The sequence below is a fragment of the Coturnix japonica genome, chromosome 5 (genome assembly GCF_054131305.1).
Source record: "Coturnix japonica strain WE chromosome 5, WE-NBRP24, whole genome shotgun sequence".
Lineage (NCBI taxonomy): Eukaryota > Metazoa > Chordata > Aves > Galliformes > Phasianidae > Coturnix > Coturnix japonica.
In genome coordinates this window covers 24,134,002-24,151,680 of record NC_140667.1, presented here as the reverse complement: position 1 = coordinate 24,151,680, position 17,679 = coordinate 24,134,002, and the positions used below count along the sequence as shown (strand labels likewise).

Below are 17,679 nucleotides of genomic sequence, written 5' to 3'. Positions count from 1 at the left end.
ACACTGGGAAAGATCAAAGCATGAAAGGAGCTTGCCACCTACTATTAACCACCTTCCCATGCTCTCCAAGCCCATTGTCAGAAGCCAACTTTCTGCATCAGCAAGGGCTGGATGGAACTGTCTCATGCCAAAGGAACAAACACAGACCAACTTATCGCAGCTCCTCCAACAATTCAAGGAATTTTCCCACAAGTGAACTATCAGAATACGTTGATGTTACACACGCAATGCAGAGCATGGTGTCCTTAGCAAGCACACCAAGTGCCCTCATGGAAACTCCTCAGGTGTAACCCATTAAGTGCTAAAATGAGCTTACAAATACAAGGAAGAAAGAGTACAGACATGCTAATTCCCTCACATCTTCTAGTTAAGTGTTTTCACTGAAGGAGTCTAACTGATGGGCATAATTAAATTAAGCTTTGAGCATTTGTCTCCCAATTTATCCTTAGCCAGAAGTTTTCTGTTTCTTTTCAGATTTCAAGGAAGGGTTTTTGATGTCTCGAACCTCTCCCACTTTCCCACACTTACGTTGACATAATAAAAGATGTGCTTTCTCCACCAGGTGGCAACATAATTCTGTTATTTATAGAACATCGCAGAGGCAGGGACTCCTTTCTGTGCAAGTCACATAGAAGATAATTTGTCTTTGGGAAAGGGCTGAGTACAGATACAGGTGCTTAATCTTTCCTTGGAACACTTAATACTTTTGAACCTAGTGGCACTGCCATTTTGTTTTAATTTATTATTCAGTAATCTTAAAATCTAATATAATGCTGTTGGTGCAGATGTGTGCCCTTGCATTTAGCTAACATGGTAGTGAACAGATGAGCCAGAACATCCTTCCGCATCCCCCATGGCATTGCTTTTCATTTCAAAGAGGAAGGAAGATGTTCAGAGTCCAGGGCAGGGGGAGCTGCGTTCTCATGTTGTTTCTCCACTTATCTTTTTTATCATTAAAAGTCATTTCAAAATCACACATCTCTGATGTACACCAGGAACTGATGTACTGACTGCTGTAAAACTGTGAGCTATTTTTATTGCTGTGGACTCAGAAACTAAGGAGTTCCTATCAGTCAAGAAATCTATATGGGAAAGCAAATATTATGACCTTTCTTCCTTTTACTTCAGATGTGGTAATTTTTCTGTGAATAACATAAGCCCAGTGTGCTCCTGGCTTGTGCTTTGTGGCTATTTATGCCTCTATAAGGCTGTAAGAAAATGATATGGAAAACGCATTTGACATCACTTCCTGCAGGTTGCAGTGACTAGACAAGGTGCATGCTAGGAAAAAACAGAGCAGGCTCTTCTCTACCTTTTTTGTCTGTCACGGCTTTTAAGTGGTAATTACACTTGATTTTTCCCAGGGAGGATGTAACTCAGGTGCATGACAAAATGCCCTGTGACTCAGCATTAGCTGTCTCCCTGCTCAGGATTATGAAATGGCCTTGCTGGCAGCAGCTATGTTTGACTTCTTCAGCATTTCCCATGGCATCCCGTGATCCTGTTTGCTCTGGCACCTGCACTGCCCTCTAGCCCCTCTCCTAATCCAGATCCGCACCCACCCTGCCCTGCTGCATGCCGGCACCATTTCCCTGTTTTCATCACAACTCCTTCCTTATTGTTTCATGCTTCCCCCCCACACACGGTACTGTGAAAGGATTCAGAAATACGATCCAAGTGCATCGTTTGCAAAGGGAGTGCGTTGATACAATTTGTACAAATGCAGGTAAAGCAGTGGGTTTGCTCAGCACCCAGTGGCCATGCCAAAAATGACAAAGACACATTTCTCTCTCTCAGTAAGGAGGAAACCCTGCTGTTTTTTAAACAGAGGTCTGCCATCTCCCATGACATGCAGTGCTATTTCTGAGGCAATCTGAGCAGGGTGTGCAGAAGGCTCTGACAGTGGCTCCCTGTCTGTGCCATTCTGTGCCCATGTGTAATTGCTAAGTTACAAATGAGATGAATAAGGGAGACAGAATACCATGACATCTAAGGCTCACTGCTTCCCAGTGGAAGTCAAGAGCACAAAATTCCCAGGATGGCAACCCTGCACTTCAGAGGGGAAATTACATGGAATATTTTGTGCTGCTTTATAGGTTTGCCCCCACCATGAGAGATGAGCCTTTGTTTTCTATTCCCCTTTTCATCCAAACTGTCTCAGTTTTTTTAGCTCAGCCCATAGTCAGACCTCTCCTGCCACAGCTTGAGTGAGCGAGGTGGCTGTAATTTGATAAGATAGGGGGTAATGGTCTTAAGTTGTTTCAGAGGAAGTTCAGGTTGGATATTAGGAAGAACTTGTCAGAAAGAGTGGTGAAGCATTGGAATGGACGGCCCAGTGAGGTGGTGGTGCCACCATCCCTGGAGGTGTCCCAGAAACATGTAGACATGGCACTGAGGGATGTGATTAGTGGGGATAGGTTGACAGTTGGACTTGGTGATTCTAGAGGTCTTTTCCAAACTCAGTGACTCTGTGATTCTCCGACTGAGCACCAATGTGCAGAGAAGTACCTTCCTGCAAATAGCTCTGTGGCATTTTGCTTTCCTTATTTAATAATACAACTTTGTGCAGCTGTATAAACTTTGTTCACAGGTGACAACGACACTCTGCCTATATATGTTGAATTTCTACTGTAAGTCGCTGTGTGCTCCAATGGAGCTCCCACTGCTTTTCTGTTTGAGTTAAGCAGAAGCTACAAGTGCTAGTGCAGTGCAGCTGAACAGAGGCTGAATACCAACAGTATCTGAAATCTGAACTTGGTCTGCCTAGAAAAAAATCATTTTCTACACCTCGTTCCCATAGAAGGGTATTCCCATCATGAGGAATGCCGTCATAATTGGTACTAATTATAAATCCTGGGAGAGAGGCCAAATGTAGGCTTGGAAACTGCTCATGTTGCACTCAGGCAAAAACTGCTGGTGAACTGCTTTGTGTGCACAGCCCATCTCTACTGCTGGCCCTCCAGCTGCTCCAGGGATGGGACAGACTTTCACTGCAAAACCAAAATTGTACCCAAATCTTGCAGAATCAACATGTGTGATTCCTTACTTCTCTGTGAAACTAACCCTTGTGTCTTCTCTTAGACGTCAGGAGCAAGGCAAGTCCTGAGAAAGGAACCCGTGGGAGCTGCCCTGTTTGCTTACTTAATCACTTAGTTTAAATATAGATTAAAAATCACTTAAGCTCATCCACAGGTTAAGTGCACGTCAACCAATGGCTGTCAGAAACAGCAAAGGAGAAAAAACACAGTCACAGAAGCGAGATCTTCCAGGAAGGAAGCAAGAGAAAAAAGGATTCAGTCTCTGGAGCAGGGCAATATGTGCGTCCTCACAGCATATATCTATTTCCAAGTGAAAACCCAATAAGAATCTGAAGCTGCTGACATCTTTTCATCGCACCCCTCTGCTACTGCTGGCACTTGCTAGCAGTGAATAACTTGGTGCATAATCCCTCATTTACATTTGTTTATTCCGATTGAATGGAAATGTCAGGGTTCACATAATGTCACCCGTGCTTGGCACATGTGCTGCGTGACCTTTGTGTACTGTGCTGCTTGTCCTGGCTGCAGAGCTGGGTGTCCTTCTGCCAGCCCCATCTGCGTGTTATGCAGGGAATACAGCCTGGCCCTGTGCTTCCTGACGCTGCTGGGGACGTTCTGCTGTTGTCCACTGAACTGACACCAGAGAGCTTGGCACTGGGAGAGGCTCTCCTGCAGTCAGGTTACTGGAATAAGCAGCTGCTTGCTTCAGCATGACTTGGGTACACATTTTAGCAGCAGCCTCACTTGCAATACTGCCCTTGTTGTTGTACATATAGACATTCAAGGCTGTGCTGGTAAAAATTCATAAGAGGGAGATGGAGGAAACTACTGAAGGAAACTGCAGAGAGAGCCTCCTACTCAGTGCTGTTCCAGGGAGTTGTGGATTATCTGCAAATGGTGCACGTTTGGAGGGTGGCACCAGGTCTCTGCAACTGAAGGAGCTCCTGAGCTCCTCTTCCAACTATGAGAAAAAGCATTTTAGACTGTGCCTACCTTAAGAATCCCTTCTCAAGCCTAGCATTAAGCCATGAAATACCTGGGTAGCTGCTCAGTGTGGTGCACAGTGCAGAGATGCCAGCTGGTGAGCTGTTCATCTATGGCTCCTTGCCTGGTGCATGCAGCTTTCCCTTCCTGCGTGTGGTGGACATCGTATAACGACATGGTGGCATCTATTGCCAACCTGAGTTTTGCTCCTCCACGAGGAGACAGCACCACTTTCAGAGCCGATGTTGCAATACAAGCAGTGCAAGCACCGATGTTTTCCCCGCAGTGCTTTTTGCTGGATGGTGGAGTAACACGGCGATGCAGCGGTTGCTCTGATGGTGCGGCCACTTCAGTTCGAAACGTGGCGACGTATTTCTGCCATTCCCTTCCTCTACCCCTCTCCGTGCTGACCAGCAGCATCGCAACTCCATCCCCACCTGCCCCGGGAGCGCTAGCAGCGGAGAGGGGCGGCCGGCCCGGCCCGGAGAGGCGGATCGGGGCGGTCCGGGGCGGGCCTATGGAAATGGAGGCCGGTTTTGGGCTGCGGGCGGCAGGTGTAGTCATGAGGATCGGGTTGAGGCGGGTCGCGAAGGGTGGCCACGTTCGGTAGCAGCGCACCCGGCCGGGCATGGCAGCGGTCCCGCCGTGCCGCAACCCCCTCTGAGCCCCCGCTGCAGCCATGCCCCCCCAGGAGCTGCTGGACTACGCGCCGGCCCTGCGCAGACACAGCCCGCCCCGGGGCAGCGGCCCCGAGCTGGGCATCAAGTGCGTGCTGGTGGGCGATGGGGCCGTGGGCAAGACCAGCCTGGTCGTCAGCTACACCACCAACGGGTACCCCGACGAGTACCAGCCCACCGCCCTCGACACCTTCTCAGGTATGTGCCCACCTACACGTCTTTGAGGGGTGGCTGTATGGATAAGGAGCTTTCGTGCCTATTTGGTTTGTTAGCTTCAGGGATATCACAGCATTGAACCGCAGGCTTGCTGTCTTCAACTGATATTCAGCAAAACCTCGCCTTTCCCCTCATGGTCATTGAAGTGAGCCTGGAGCAGAGGTTGCAAAAAAAAAAAAAAATTGAACGGCTTTATTAGTCTGTCTAAAAAGACTTCTCTGTTGGCTGATGAGCTCTCATTAGTTTCCCACTTTTGTAAATGCCATCTTTGTGCTTGATCTCCACCCCTCCTTTTTTTCTGGGCCTGGGCTCCAGCTTCTCTTATAAAGCCCAGAAAAATAAAAAGCTGTTAAAAAGATTGTTGATTGTCATCAGATGTGTAGAAACACAGCACTAGGTGATGGTACAGATAGGTAGATTAGAGATGGGCTCAGGTCAGACCAGGAACTAGACTTTCGGTGTGTCATAGTCTCATGGGCTCTCACAGGGATCATTTTCTCTGTCTGACTGTCCTCTGAGTTGCTCACTCTTGCACTGGCAATTGCCCATTTGACCCTCTCTGAGTAACAACTCTGTTGCTGTTCGGGGTCCTGCAGCCCCTTGGGAACAGTTGCAAGGAGCCCCTCAGGTCCTCCATGAGAACCTCCGTGAGAAGGTTTCTGCTCTCTCTGCTCTCTTCAAGCTCATATGTTCGGTTTGGGCTAAGGGAGGAATTGCCAGGGTCAGGAGACATCGTTAAAAATTTGTCTTCAAAGTCTGGTTTCATCTTATGGGGAGAAGAGCAAAGTGGGAGAATAGAGGAATTTCAATTCCCACTGTTAAGTTGGATAAACTTTACAAAAGTCCGTCCCTGGATTCACAAAGCACAGTTCAGGACCCAAACCAGAAATTTCAGCCTAATTTCCCCATCTTTGGGGAATACTTGCACCCAAAACTTCCAGTAGAGGTGGGTCGTATGGATTACATCCTAACTCAAATTCTGTCCAGTGGAGAGTAAAGCCAATATGAGCCAAAGAAGGTAATGAGATAGGAGAAAGTGTTGCATTATCAGGGGGTATAGCACCAAGACCAAGACCCAGTTCCACAATCTGGGTGCTGCCTGCTGCTGGATGCACTGCCAGGCACAGCTGTGCTGAGTGCAGTACATACCCACTGACCTTTCCCCACCAGGCTATCCTGTTCTTCAGGCCCCTTTGCTGTTGTGCCGTGATCCCCAGGGTGTGGACCCGGTGCGGGCGGTAGGTAGAGGCTTGTCACAGAGTTGCTAGAGTAGCTTAGCTTGCAGCAGGCACAAAAAATCCTTGTGCAAGCACTGGCGCAGCAGGTAATGTACATGGTGCCTTTTTTTTCTGAAGGCTGTAAAACCCTTCAGAGATGCTAATTCATTCTCTCAGCACACTCGGGAGGCAGAAGAAACCAGATACTAGAAAGGCAAATGCCCAATGCCTTGAAGATCAAGTCAGCATCTAGCAGGTTCTTTGATCAAGAACAGGTTTCTCTTCCTCCTCTGGGGCAAAGATATGGTAACGATCCAACCGATTCCCAGTCACAAGGAAGCTATGACTTTCAGCTATGCTGCGAGGAGTGGCACTGTGGTGTACGCACCCACCCCTTCATTTTTCCTTCACTCACTGTCTCCCACCCGGTTTCAGTTCACACTTTGTCTGTGCCTCCCTCCTTCTCCCCACTCTGCTCCCAGGGTGCAGAGCTCTTCTCTGAGAGTTTCTATTGGACTCTCCAGGTCAGTTGTTTCTGTCACTTATGTCACCTGGCTAATTACCTTAGAAATTAAAAAAAAAAAAAAGGTTTATCCTATTTCTGTCTTTTATCTTTGCTTTCTTTTTCTAATTTAAAAAAAAAAAAAGAAAGAAAAAGGACAATAAAACCTCCTCCTGGGCCCCAGAGAAGAGGTTTAGCTAGCTAGTGTGAAGTGCCAGCTATTGTCACCTTAGCACAGGATGTCTGCCTCCATTCAGCAGAGCACATCCTCATCCACACTGTCAAGACTTGAAAGTGATTGCTAGTTCCCCTGGCATCTTTCTCTCCTTTTCCTCAGTTCCCAGGCAGACTCTGCAGCGTCTGTGCACTTAAACATCTAACAGTTTCATTCCAGATTTCCATTAGAGGTCCTGCCAGCCCTCAGTATGAGTCAGCTGATACCACATGAAGGCTTACTGTGATTAGGGAGTGAAATGGGAGCAGACCTCGCATTTGTAACTCAGCAGTTTTTCAGCGTGTGGATAGCCTCTGGAGGGGATTTCACTCGTCACTGCTTCCTTAATAGCTTCTTTATTTCTAAGTTGGTTTTAGGTATTTGCTTTTTCTTATCTGGGGCACTTCTGGAAGCAGACATGTTTTTTAATAGATGGGGAAAATCACCAATAGTTCATTTAGTGAAGACTGATTTGGGCATCTTCCCTGAGCCAGGAAGCTGGGAACAAGTTGCTGAAGTTCTGTTTGTGTTTATCCTTACTCATTTTCTTGGAGAGCAGAACGACAACAGAATGTTTTCAGGGCAACTGTTTGTTGAAGGGTTCTTCCTATGAAAAAGTTCCTCAGTAATACGGAATTATTCTTTGAAAATACTGGAAAACAGCCCAAAACACATGAGGGATAACCAAATCAGGACATGTATAACAGGTCTCATATTGTTTCCAGTGCAAACTTAAGCTGTTTTAGTGAAGTCTGTGAGGGTGCTCAACAGCAAGGACAGGCTGAAGTGACTTTAGGGGTCATTTTTAGTAGGATATAAAATGAAGTACTCCAAGGAGAGGGGAAAAAAAAACAAAAAAAAACCTGTATGTGTGTGCTGGAAAACTTCTGTAGTCTTATCCTTATTCTCTTTCTGCTACAGTGCAGGTCCTGGTGGATGGAGCTCCAGTCCGGATCCAGCTGTGGGACACTGCTGGCCAGGTAAGCTCTGTCAGAGGAATGGTCAGCTCTAGTCCTGTGGGACAGAGTTTGTTTGAAGGTTTTTATGAAAGGCAGTACTGGGCAGGAAGGAGATTTGCTAGCCCGGTTGTCAGCCATTCTCTGGTATGGCAGACACAGACTGGTGAATGTCCTAGTTAACGTGTGAAAATGTCACTGCAGCATCATGTTCTTAGAGTTCGGTCCAGTGAAGACCTTTTTTCCTCTCCATTCTCTACAGGAGGATTTTGACTGTTTGCGCTCACTTTGTTACCCAGACACTGATGTCTTCCTTGTCTGCTTCAGTGTGGTAAACCCGAGCTCCTTCCAAAACATTACAGAGAAATGGATCCCTGAGATACGAACTCACAACCCCCGGGCTCCAGTGCTCCTAGTGGGTACACAGGCAGACTTGCGGGATGATGTCAATGTCCTCATTAGCCTGGATCGCTACCACGTGAAGCCCGTGCCCCGGCCTCAGGCAGAAGGTCTAGCAGACAAAATCCGGGCGGAAGCCTACCTGGAGTGCTCAGCACTGACCCAGAAGAACCTCAAAGAAGTGTTCGACATGGCCATTGTCAGTGGTGTTGAGCACAAAGCTCGTCAAGAAAAGAAGATGACAGCCAAAGGCATCAAAACTCTCTCCAAGTGCCGCTGGAAGAAGTTCTTCTGCTTTGTCTGAAGCTGCGCTTGGGAAGGGGAGATAAAAGAAACATGTGATGCCAGTATTACTCCACACCTTCTTGGAGTGACTGCTCCTGTGGCCCCAGCGGGGAGGGTATGATAAGCTGCTGGGCTTGGAAACCTGGCTCTTGCTGGGTTACAGCATCCGATGCCTGGGGAACATGAACTGTTGTGCTGGGATGTGGAACGGTCCAGGCAGCTCTACATACTTGCTGGACATGCCTGTAGTGTCCCAGGCTAATGGGAGCCTTTAATACACCAAAACTTAGTACTGCAGAACAGGCAGGTTCCTTACATTGACAAAAATGGCCATTTTTCTGTCCAAAACACTCTTCTGTAGTCCTGACAGAAAGTGAGGAGGGCAGGGGCAGCTACGGGTGACTGTGTTGTGTTCAAACACAGGCTGCTGAGACTGTAAAGCAAGACTTGGGTTTCTCCTCTGATTCTGCTTGCCCAAATAGGGAGACCCTCTTGGCTGGGAAAAAAAGCAGCACTCTTTCTTTAAAGCCCTGTATTCAGAGTGCCCTTGAGAAGGTTTTTCCTAAATAAAGGCCATTAGCAAGCTGAAGAGAAAATGCACTGGGAGCTGCATTGATTCTTTGAGCAAAATGTTCTCTGAAGAGAATTCTGGACTCCACTGAGTGCCAGTGCTGTAGCCCCATTTGAAGAAGCAGTCATGAAATTGGGGACCTGTTATGAAAGGCATTTGTGTGTGTGGTGATTGGAGAGAAAGAACAGGTGAGGAGCAGCCATGCATGGCTCTATCTGCCTAGAAGAGAGCAAACTGTGTCAGTGAAAGGTTTGTAATGCTGCCAAGAGGTGAAATGTGAATGGAAAGCCAGCGTACGTTACAAAAGAAAAAGAGAGAAGGTAGAAAAGGAAGGGAATAAAAGGGAAAAAGGTGAAAGAAGGGAAAATGAATAAGGAAGGAAGGAAGAGTGTTAAATGATTGGTGTGATTCTGCTTAACCGGTGAATCCTCCAGGGACTAGTGATGTCAGTTTCAATGTAATGTTGTCCACACTAGAATTCTGAATCAAAAGGAGGGATCTGAAGAGAGAAAGTTCTTCTTGGCCAGTAAAATTCTCTGTTACAAACCTAGGCAGGAGAATAGCGTTTACCTCATGCTGTCCTTCCTGAGGTTGCTGAGCAGGAATGGAGGTCTCAGGTCTTCTTTCTGTTGTGCTTTCCTTTCTCAAGGATCACAGCTTGATCTGCTGAAAACAAAAGCAAAGGGAACTCATGAAGTTCCTGTCAGAGACAGACATTTGCTATGTTTGCTTCATTGCCCATTCCCTGCCAGAACACTGTCTGGGTCCAGCGAGGGATCCAAAGAAATTGAGGGAGCACAAAGGCAGCAGCTAGAGGTGAGGTGTCCTACACATCTCTAGACAGGATACCACTTATTGAACAAAGCTCTCAGTAACCATATATCCCTGTATGCATCTCTTACCTGTACAGGCACCTGTGCTTCAGTTTGCCTGTTGGGTCTGTATGCATTTCTTTAACCTGTGAAAGCAAGGATTCAGATGTGATCTGCTGCACTGTCCTTGTACAGAGCTAATCCGCAGGTACAAAGAACAGCAGCCTTGCCCCATGCTGGGGAGAGCAAGCAAACATTGTACTGCAGTAACTTGGTATAAACAGGGATTCTTTCATTCTGGAAAAGAAACTGTACTGAGAGCTGCTTTCTTCCTCTGTGTGTCAAATATTTGTTTAAATAAACGTATTTTTTAAATGTCTGCAATTTGTGTTCATGAATTTGTCAGTGCAAAGTAAGCTTGGATTACAGATAGTGGAAGAGCTAATTCCATTTCTCCCTTGTAAAGTTAGGGACTCAACAGGGGTAAAAGTCCCTTCCCTCCCCATCACTGAAAGCCTTCAAGATCCTCCTGTGGTCTCAATTAATGTTCCTCTCCTTAAGCAGCTGCTCAGGATGGAGGCTGCTGAAGGGACAACAAATAAGTTTGCAAGGCTCTCAGTTCCCCTCCTTCAGCCATCAGCCAGGGACTGGTCTGGAGGGCCTCAGACAAGCCCAAATAGAACTTGCACTTGGAACCCTAATAACAGCTTGTTGCTCTGTCATTAGGCTGGTGGGTAATTTTGCCACTGAACTCACTTAAAATCTGGTAGTTGAGCACTAGCAAGTGCTTAAGGAAGTACTGAAAAGTTTGCCTCTACAACACCAAAACTATCCTAGAAGTTCACAGCACCATGGAGGGCTCCTGTCTGTCTGCATCTGGGGCTCAAATGATAAAAGAAAAAGAAAGAAACATGGTGGAGCACAGGTAACGAGAACATAAAGATGCAGAAACTGGAACAGGGAATTACTGCTGATAAGTGGAGCCAGCTTTGCAGCTTCCCAGCATTCAAGCTCCCAGAAGGACCTGTGAATGGAAACAGCAGGAAAGTGTGAATTAACTTCTCACGGAGTGAGTCATTCCACTGAGCCATATCCTGTCATGTGCACAATAAGCACACTAAAACTCACTGAAACCCGCAAACTCAGCCCAGCTCCTGGGAGGGGTGGTGGTGAAGCTCTTATTAAATGGAGCCCCAGGTGGCTTTGCTAGGACAAAGAGAGGTCTGGTACAGTTCAGGCTTGTTTCTGTGTCCCAGTACTGCTTGACCAACCTGTATTTTCAGATGATGCTGAGAGCACAGCATGGTTCCTAGGAGACGGTTGCTAATACAAACCACCCCACCAAGCTGGAATAAGCTAGCCAAGCATGATTCCATACAACCATTGCTTACCTGAGACAAGAAGGGACCTCTATTCAACCTGATTTGTAAAATGACCAGTACTAAGTGCTATCAATAGCACATGTAGAGTAGAGGCTCAAGTACCCTTCTTACTTCAGTTTCTGACTCAGATGCTGGTTGACAAGCTCCTGCCCATCATAGGGCTCCTACTGGCATAGCCAATGCCACAACTCCAGCACAGGCAAATACTACATCACATAACTCCATATGAAGCCCCAGTAGAGCTCTCTGATGCTAGTGATGGAAGGCATGTGAAGAAGACTGGGGCCTTTTTTTCCTTTCTCTGTATGTAGCACATCTTAAATGGGCTCAGCTGTGCCAAGATCCCAGCTGGCAATGCTTTCCTGAGCTTCCACTAAACCCTGACAAGGAATTAATCCCCAAAATAATACCAAGTTTCATCTGACTCAACCCAGCCTCCTTCCCAGAGCCAGAAGGGCAAGTCTCAAAGGTTCCTTCGGGAGAGCTTGAAGCCCTCTAGGTTACACCCTACTTACTATGAAAGAACAGGCTGATTTCTGACCAGGAGCTGACATGAGCCCAGCTGTGGGGGCAATCAGAGCCTGGAGCCCAACTGAAATGTAATCACAAGAACACTGCACCCTCCCCCTTTCCTGAGAGAGTATGACTGTGTTAACTCCCTTACCACCTTTTTAAATGCACCTCAGGTGCTAACTAGCTTTTTCATCAAGTTGCTTAATGGATTACACTTGAAGCAATCATTTACAGTTTCGAAGTGGGGGCCAGTTTGACTTTTTCCAACTGTATTTTGGCCCGCTTGCGCTGCTTACAGATGTTGGCTCTCCTTTGCATTGTTGTCTCTCTCAGAGCCAAACTAAATCATGCTTTGGTGCATCCAGGTGATAGAGTGTTTATACACAAAGAAACCACTCATCTTTAATCAGACAGCTCCAAAGCTGACCCCCCTGTGCTGGGAAATGCTGCTCAAGCCCCAGCTCTCTGCGTGCATCTGCTCCCCGAGGAGGAATCTCAGGGCTGGCCCAGCCAGCACCTGGGCCTCCTGGAAGCTGCTTACTCACGCATCTGCTGAGTCCAGCCCTGGGCTCCTCGTTCCCACCATATAAACACAGCATTGTACTTGCAAAGACCTATTGCACAAGAGAGCAGGGTATGTTTCAACGTATCCCTGAGACAGGTTCCCTTGGCTGCCGTACCACGTGATGCCCATTCCCAGGGTGACACCATGCCCTTTCCAGCTCTGGGACCCAGCCACTAAGCACCCAAACTTGCCTGACTTGTTCTGGGAGAGCAGGAGGAGATGTGGGTCCCATCCTCCCCCTCCGTCCCCTCACCCCCAGCGCTGCCCCTGGGGCAGTGTTGTGAACTGAAATACACCGGTTTCTGCTGCTGCAGAGGAACATCAGGTGTGGGAAATCTGGCTCGGGGACAAGTTTCACCACGAGTCACTGAGCCAGGCTTTTCTTTCCCATGAGATAATCTTGGGCGGGGCAGACAATCGCTTTAAATTAAAATACAATGAAAATACATGGGCTTCCCAGGGCTTAGGGTAAATCTTTCTTTCCTTGTTTTCTCAGAATGCGAGCCAGGTTCTGCTGCAACCTCCTGCAGGCCTGCAGCATGGACGGCAGTGCTGCATGGAGGAGCCAGGCTGAGGCTGTATGCCCACCACACCTGCAGCAAGTGGCAGGAGGCATCCTGCAAGGCCAAGGCTGTGCTGGGACAGCTCAGCCTGCTGTGGAGGCACCTATGTAGCCCCGCAGAGGAAGAGGGATATGGCAAGTGGGGCTGCTGAATCCCTTTCTTGCAGCATGCCCCTCATGTGTGTGTCCTGCAGGTCATGTGGCTGCTGGCATGGCAGATCTGCTTCTCAGCGGTGATCAGAGACAGGCTGTCATGGGCTGAGGACTACCACCATGGTGCTGTCACTGCATGAGCTTAGCCACTTTGAGACCCACAGCCCTGGAGCCTGTGTTACTTTCCTATTTGGAGGCATACGCTGCAGCAGGGCCCATCGTGAGAGGACTCGGCTCTTCTGGCAGAGGTTGGGTCCCTGCGGGGTAAGACGGGAGAAAGAGGCTGGGAAAATGCTGCTTGAGCAGCACACATGAGCTCGAGGCAGTATTGCAGAGCATGGGCTGTTCTCCTGCTGGGAGCCCCGGGTCCCTGCAGCGGGCTGGGAGGCAGGAGGAGCACCAGGGCATGGGCAGAGCTTCAGAAAGTGCGCATTCATCTTCCCTGCCAGTAAGGCAGAAAGCGCCCGGGGTAGGATGATGACGCACCGCACACCTGAGATCGTTTTCATGGGAATAGACCCGTGAGAGACAGCGAGAGGAAGAGCCGGGGAAACTCTCCCAGCACTTCAGCCGGTGTCAGCATTCACAGAGCAGATTTCACAAGATAAACAAAAGCCTTTAATAACCACACACCGGAGAGAGGCTTTGAAACCCAGTGCAATCCCTGCCAGGAGAGCAGAGCAGCAGAGTCCTTGCACAGCACCAGGGCCACCACCAGCAAGAGCCTGGGTGGCTGTGGAGAAAAAGGCCCTACAGACACCCGAACATCCTCATCCTAGTGTGGGTACCCGAGCTGTGCTCTCAGCCGTGGGTAATAACATGCACAGTGCTATATATAGTGTCCATGAATATTCATGCCCTGTGCTAAGGGGTTTTAATAAGATGGAGCAGATGAAAGATGTCATCCACCCTGGAATATTATCTGGGCAGCAGCGTGTAATCTTGAAGGGAGGGGAGGTGAGGATGTGTTATGCTATGATATCTTCTGTAGGGTTTTACTTTTCTGTAAGCCAAATAGATCTGTAGAATAATGAGTTATCAGCGTATAACTGAAAAACCTTAAATGTACAAGACTCCTCTCAAAAGATGCTAAGCCTGAAATACAGGGATTAACCAGTAAAATACACCTATACCCTGGGAGGAGCATCCTGAAACATCTGCTTATTTGCCCTACAGTACCAGTAAGAACAGGGGAACAGAACTCCTGTCTTTCCTTGCTATGGGTCTATTCTCTGTCTCCAAACATCTCTTTTCAGATGATAAAAGTACTGTGGTTAGTGCTAGAAGAGAGCAAAAGTCTAAATCTGCTTTTAGTCATCAGAAATTTGGAAGTGCTAACTCAGGCTTTAACATCATTCCCCTGTGTGGCTTTGGACAAACAACTTTCTCTCTTCCACTTGAACAAGGGAGCTCCCTCCCCTCCGTGGTATGTGATACAGGTTTATTAAACTGGCTTTCATGGGGTGCCAAAGCACACAAAGGGTTATTGCCAGGAACATCACAACATTTCTCCTCTCATTTCTCAAAAAGGGACAAAAGCCCTGAGATGTGTACGGACACTGACCATCTGGAATCGTCTTTCATGAATTCAGTAGATTTGGGAAACCAAACAGTCCGATCACAACTCCAGCTCTTGGGTTCAGGTAATCGAGGAGGAAAGACAGAATTCCTTTAAAGCAAACATCTCCAACCTTCAGAGGCGGTGAAGGAAACCTGAAACTGCATGTTCTGGAAAACAGGGAATGTTCTGAGCAGGGAACAGTACGGTCCAGGGCCCAGCCTTCCTCAGTCCTCATCCAGGTGGTCAGCTGGTGAAGGGACAGCTTGCTTCTGCTAAGCGCTGAGCTCACTTACGCTGCCCTTCAGTATTTTATTGGCACCTGCCTGAAGTCTTTGGCCACAGCTGTGGTCTAAATAGTTACAGAAGGGAAGAGGGGCCAGCATGAACATTCCAATATCACAAGTATGACTCCATGGTGAGCATTAGCTGCTCTTCCTCAACCTCCTCTCTGTACCTGAAGGAGCGTAACAGTAGGAAGAGATCAAGTCCAGCTCTCAACCCTCTGTTCTAGAGCATGGCTTTGCTGGCAATCAAAAACTACATCTCAGCTCAATTTTCTTCCCACACTTGGCCGTACTCTATCTTAACCCCATCTCAGAGACATGTCAGTCCTTTCATATCCTCACTGAAGTTCACAGAGATTTGCCAGCAATAATCAGAGACAATTACCTCTGCATCTTTAGGCAGGGATATCAGACCTGAGCTGAGGGTGACTCACAGCAAAATCACTTCCCCCTGTGAGGTTCTTCCAGACATCCTTTTTGCCCTGAGACCTCAGCGCCTTTGGTCATTCTGCACTTGGGAAACTCTCCAGGCATGGAGCAAGTCCCAGCTGCTACCCAGTCCATTTATTTCACATCCCTGTATTTTCACCTCATCTGATGGAACTGAGAATATGGTTACAAGCTGGAAGTTTCACCTTTTTTTTTTTTTTTTTTTTTTTTTTAATGAGTTTTTTCCAATGAATTTTATGGTGAAACAATACTGTCCCGGTGAGCATGTTATGCAGTGCAGACAGAGCTGATGGACCACAGATCCATTCTCAACAGTCACTGTGGATGAACCACGAAGCAACCCAACCACACTGACCACTTCTGACTTGGACACCTCCAGGATTCCCATCTTCTTGATGAGAGGAAATGAGCCACCCCTCCATCCCTTCCAGCTCTGAGCTTAGATGTCACTGCTTCTCTCTTTCTCCTCTTCCCCTCAAAGCAGTCCACCAGCCAGGATAGATTTATGTTATTCAGTGATAACCTGAAGGTGCTGCCTGTAGCTCTGCCTTCAGGGTGCAAATACACCGGGCTTCTCTTCCAGGTTTGCATTGGGAAGGAAGCAATTGACTGAAAATAAACTATGTCTCAGCAAATACAGGGCAGTCATTAAGGGATAATATAATTCAGAAAGTTTTACAGCCTCTCCAGCTACCACAGCTGGGGTGAAACTTGTCTCATCAGTGCTGACTAAACAGAGTATGACTGATTTAAACAAAGCTTTACTCTGCAAAATAGACACGGCTCTGGCTGCAGGGGGGGCTGCCCAGTCATACTGTAGGTCACTGACGGCCAGGCTGCAGCAAAAGCAGCATGGTGAACACTCTGAGATGCCAGGGCCTGGCCAGGTGGTGGGTCATGGCCCAGAGTTGTCTACATCCTGCTGAGAGCAGGAAGGCTGTGAGTGTCAGTATCAAGGGAAGGCAGGAAAATGAGGCAAAAAAGCAAGTGTCTCCTTCACACCCAGGACAATTTGGCTGGCATTTTCCTTTTTGAGAAAATTTGTTGTCATCTTCTTAAACATTCATCTTGAAAGATGGACAATACCCTCCTTACTGGTAGGAATTACCTCTGTAATTGTCCCCCTGAAGAGGACAGAGGCACAAAAAGCTGGCTTGTCTGACAGGGCAAGCCTTTCCATCACAGCAAATCACTGTGGTACGTAACACACTGCAACACTGTTTTGGTCCCCGTTGTTCCTTTGCATAAAAGTCTTTGAACTAGAGTTAGTAATTATGGAAGCCACGCTGCAGACAGCTCCTCAGCCACAGATATGTTTATCAGCAAAGCATCAACCTGCCTGGCTTCCCAGAGGTGGAGATGGCATGGGGTCATGCTTGCATCAGCTCATCAGCCCTGCAGAGCTGGGATGATCTCTTGCTTTTGTCTCTGTGAAGCAGACAGCATCAGTGGAGTTCCCATTACTGATTTAGATAGCTGCCCAGATTCAGCAGATTCAGCAGGGGCAACACACCAGTCTTTAAAGGTGTTGGAAAGGTGGAGGAGTACTTCCTGCCACTTTTAGGAGGTTGAAAACAAGGGGGCTTTTAAGTTTAATGAGAAAACAGATCTAGCTAAGTTAAAATAGATGTTGTCACAAAAATGCAAAGGTTTGCTGTACTCTCACCTTCCCTGAACTTTGGCTGAGTGCTGAGTGCCTGGGTATGGACAAGGCAAAATGGAAGACAGGTAGGAAAGGAGAAGATGATTCCTTAGTCACAGAGCCTGCAGGTTTTGAAGAGGTTTTCAGCTGGATTACAATGAGGACAAACCCCTCCCCTTGAAGACAGAGCATGTCTTGTTTATGAAAACAGTCGACAAAGTTGAAGAAAACAGAAGGTAAGTGGACATGAGTTAGGAGGCTCCTTTCAGCCCTGCATACAGGGTAACAAGCAGTTTCAAAGGACTGCTGTACCTTACAATTACCATCAGGCCATGGACGGTTCCTGAGCTTTGCTCAGCTCTAACACTCATCTCTACGAGAAATTGACCTTTCTACGTGCAATGTGTATTACTTCACTCTAACTGCGTCACAGACAAGCATAGACTTGGTCAGGAACCAAACACAGTTTGTGTCATTGCTAGCTCCCAGTAGCCAGTTTTAAGAAGCATCATAGCAGCATCATAAATAGGGACTGAGCCTCACATCCATCAGTTTTTTTCTGGAAAAGCTAAGAAGGTAGCTAGTTTCCTTACTGCTAGGTTTGGGATAAGGACTCTGCCCCCATTAGAGTCAGACCAATAAGAACTGGCCCCAGACACTGGGATGGGAACACAGCACCCTAGCAGACAGCCCCAA

The 17,679-nt window shown here is 47.6% G+C and overlaps 1 protein-coding gene across 1 annotated transcript; it reads left to right on the top strand.

Moving 5' to 3' along the window:
• The first annotated feature begins 4,467 nt into the window (after positions 1–4,467).
• Positions 4,468–10,250, top strand: RHOV (ras homolog family member V). Its single transcript, XM_015864566.3, has 3 exons — positions 4,468–4,897; positions 7,770–7,828; positions 8,067–10,250. Exons 1-3 carry the CDS (start codon positions 4,702–4,704, stop codon positions 8,505–8,507), a joined length of 696 nt encoding a protein of 231 aa, XP_015720052.1. The 5' UTR covers positions 4,468–4,701; the 3' UTR covers positions 8,508–10,250.
• Positions 10,251–17,679: the final 7,429 nt, after the last annotated feature.

What these genes read in the sequence shown, in the direction of transcription:
- RHOV (XM_015864566.3), top strand. Translation starts at nt 4,702, where the DNA reads ATGCCCCCCCAGGAGCTGCTGGACTACGCGCCGGCCCTGCGCAGACAC. An exon ending in CGCCCTCGACACCTTCTCAG is followed by an intron (nt 4,898 to 7,769) that starts GTATGTGCCCAC and finishes TTTCTGCTACAG; the next exon opens with TGCAGGTCCTGGTGGATGGA. An exon ending in TGTGGGACACTGCTGGCCAG is followed by an intron (nt 7,829 to 8,066) that starts GTAAGCTCTGTC and finishes CATTCTCTACAG; the next exon opens with GAGGATTTTGACTGTTTGCG.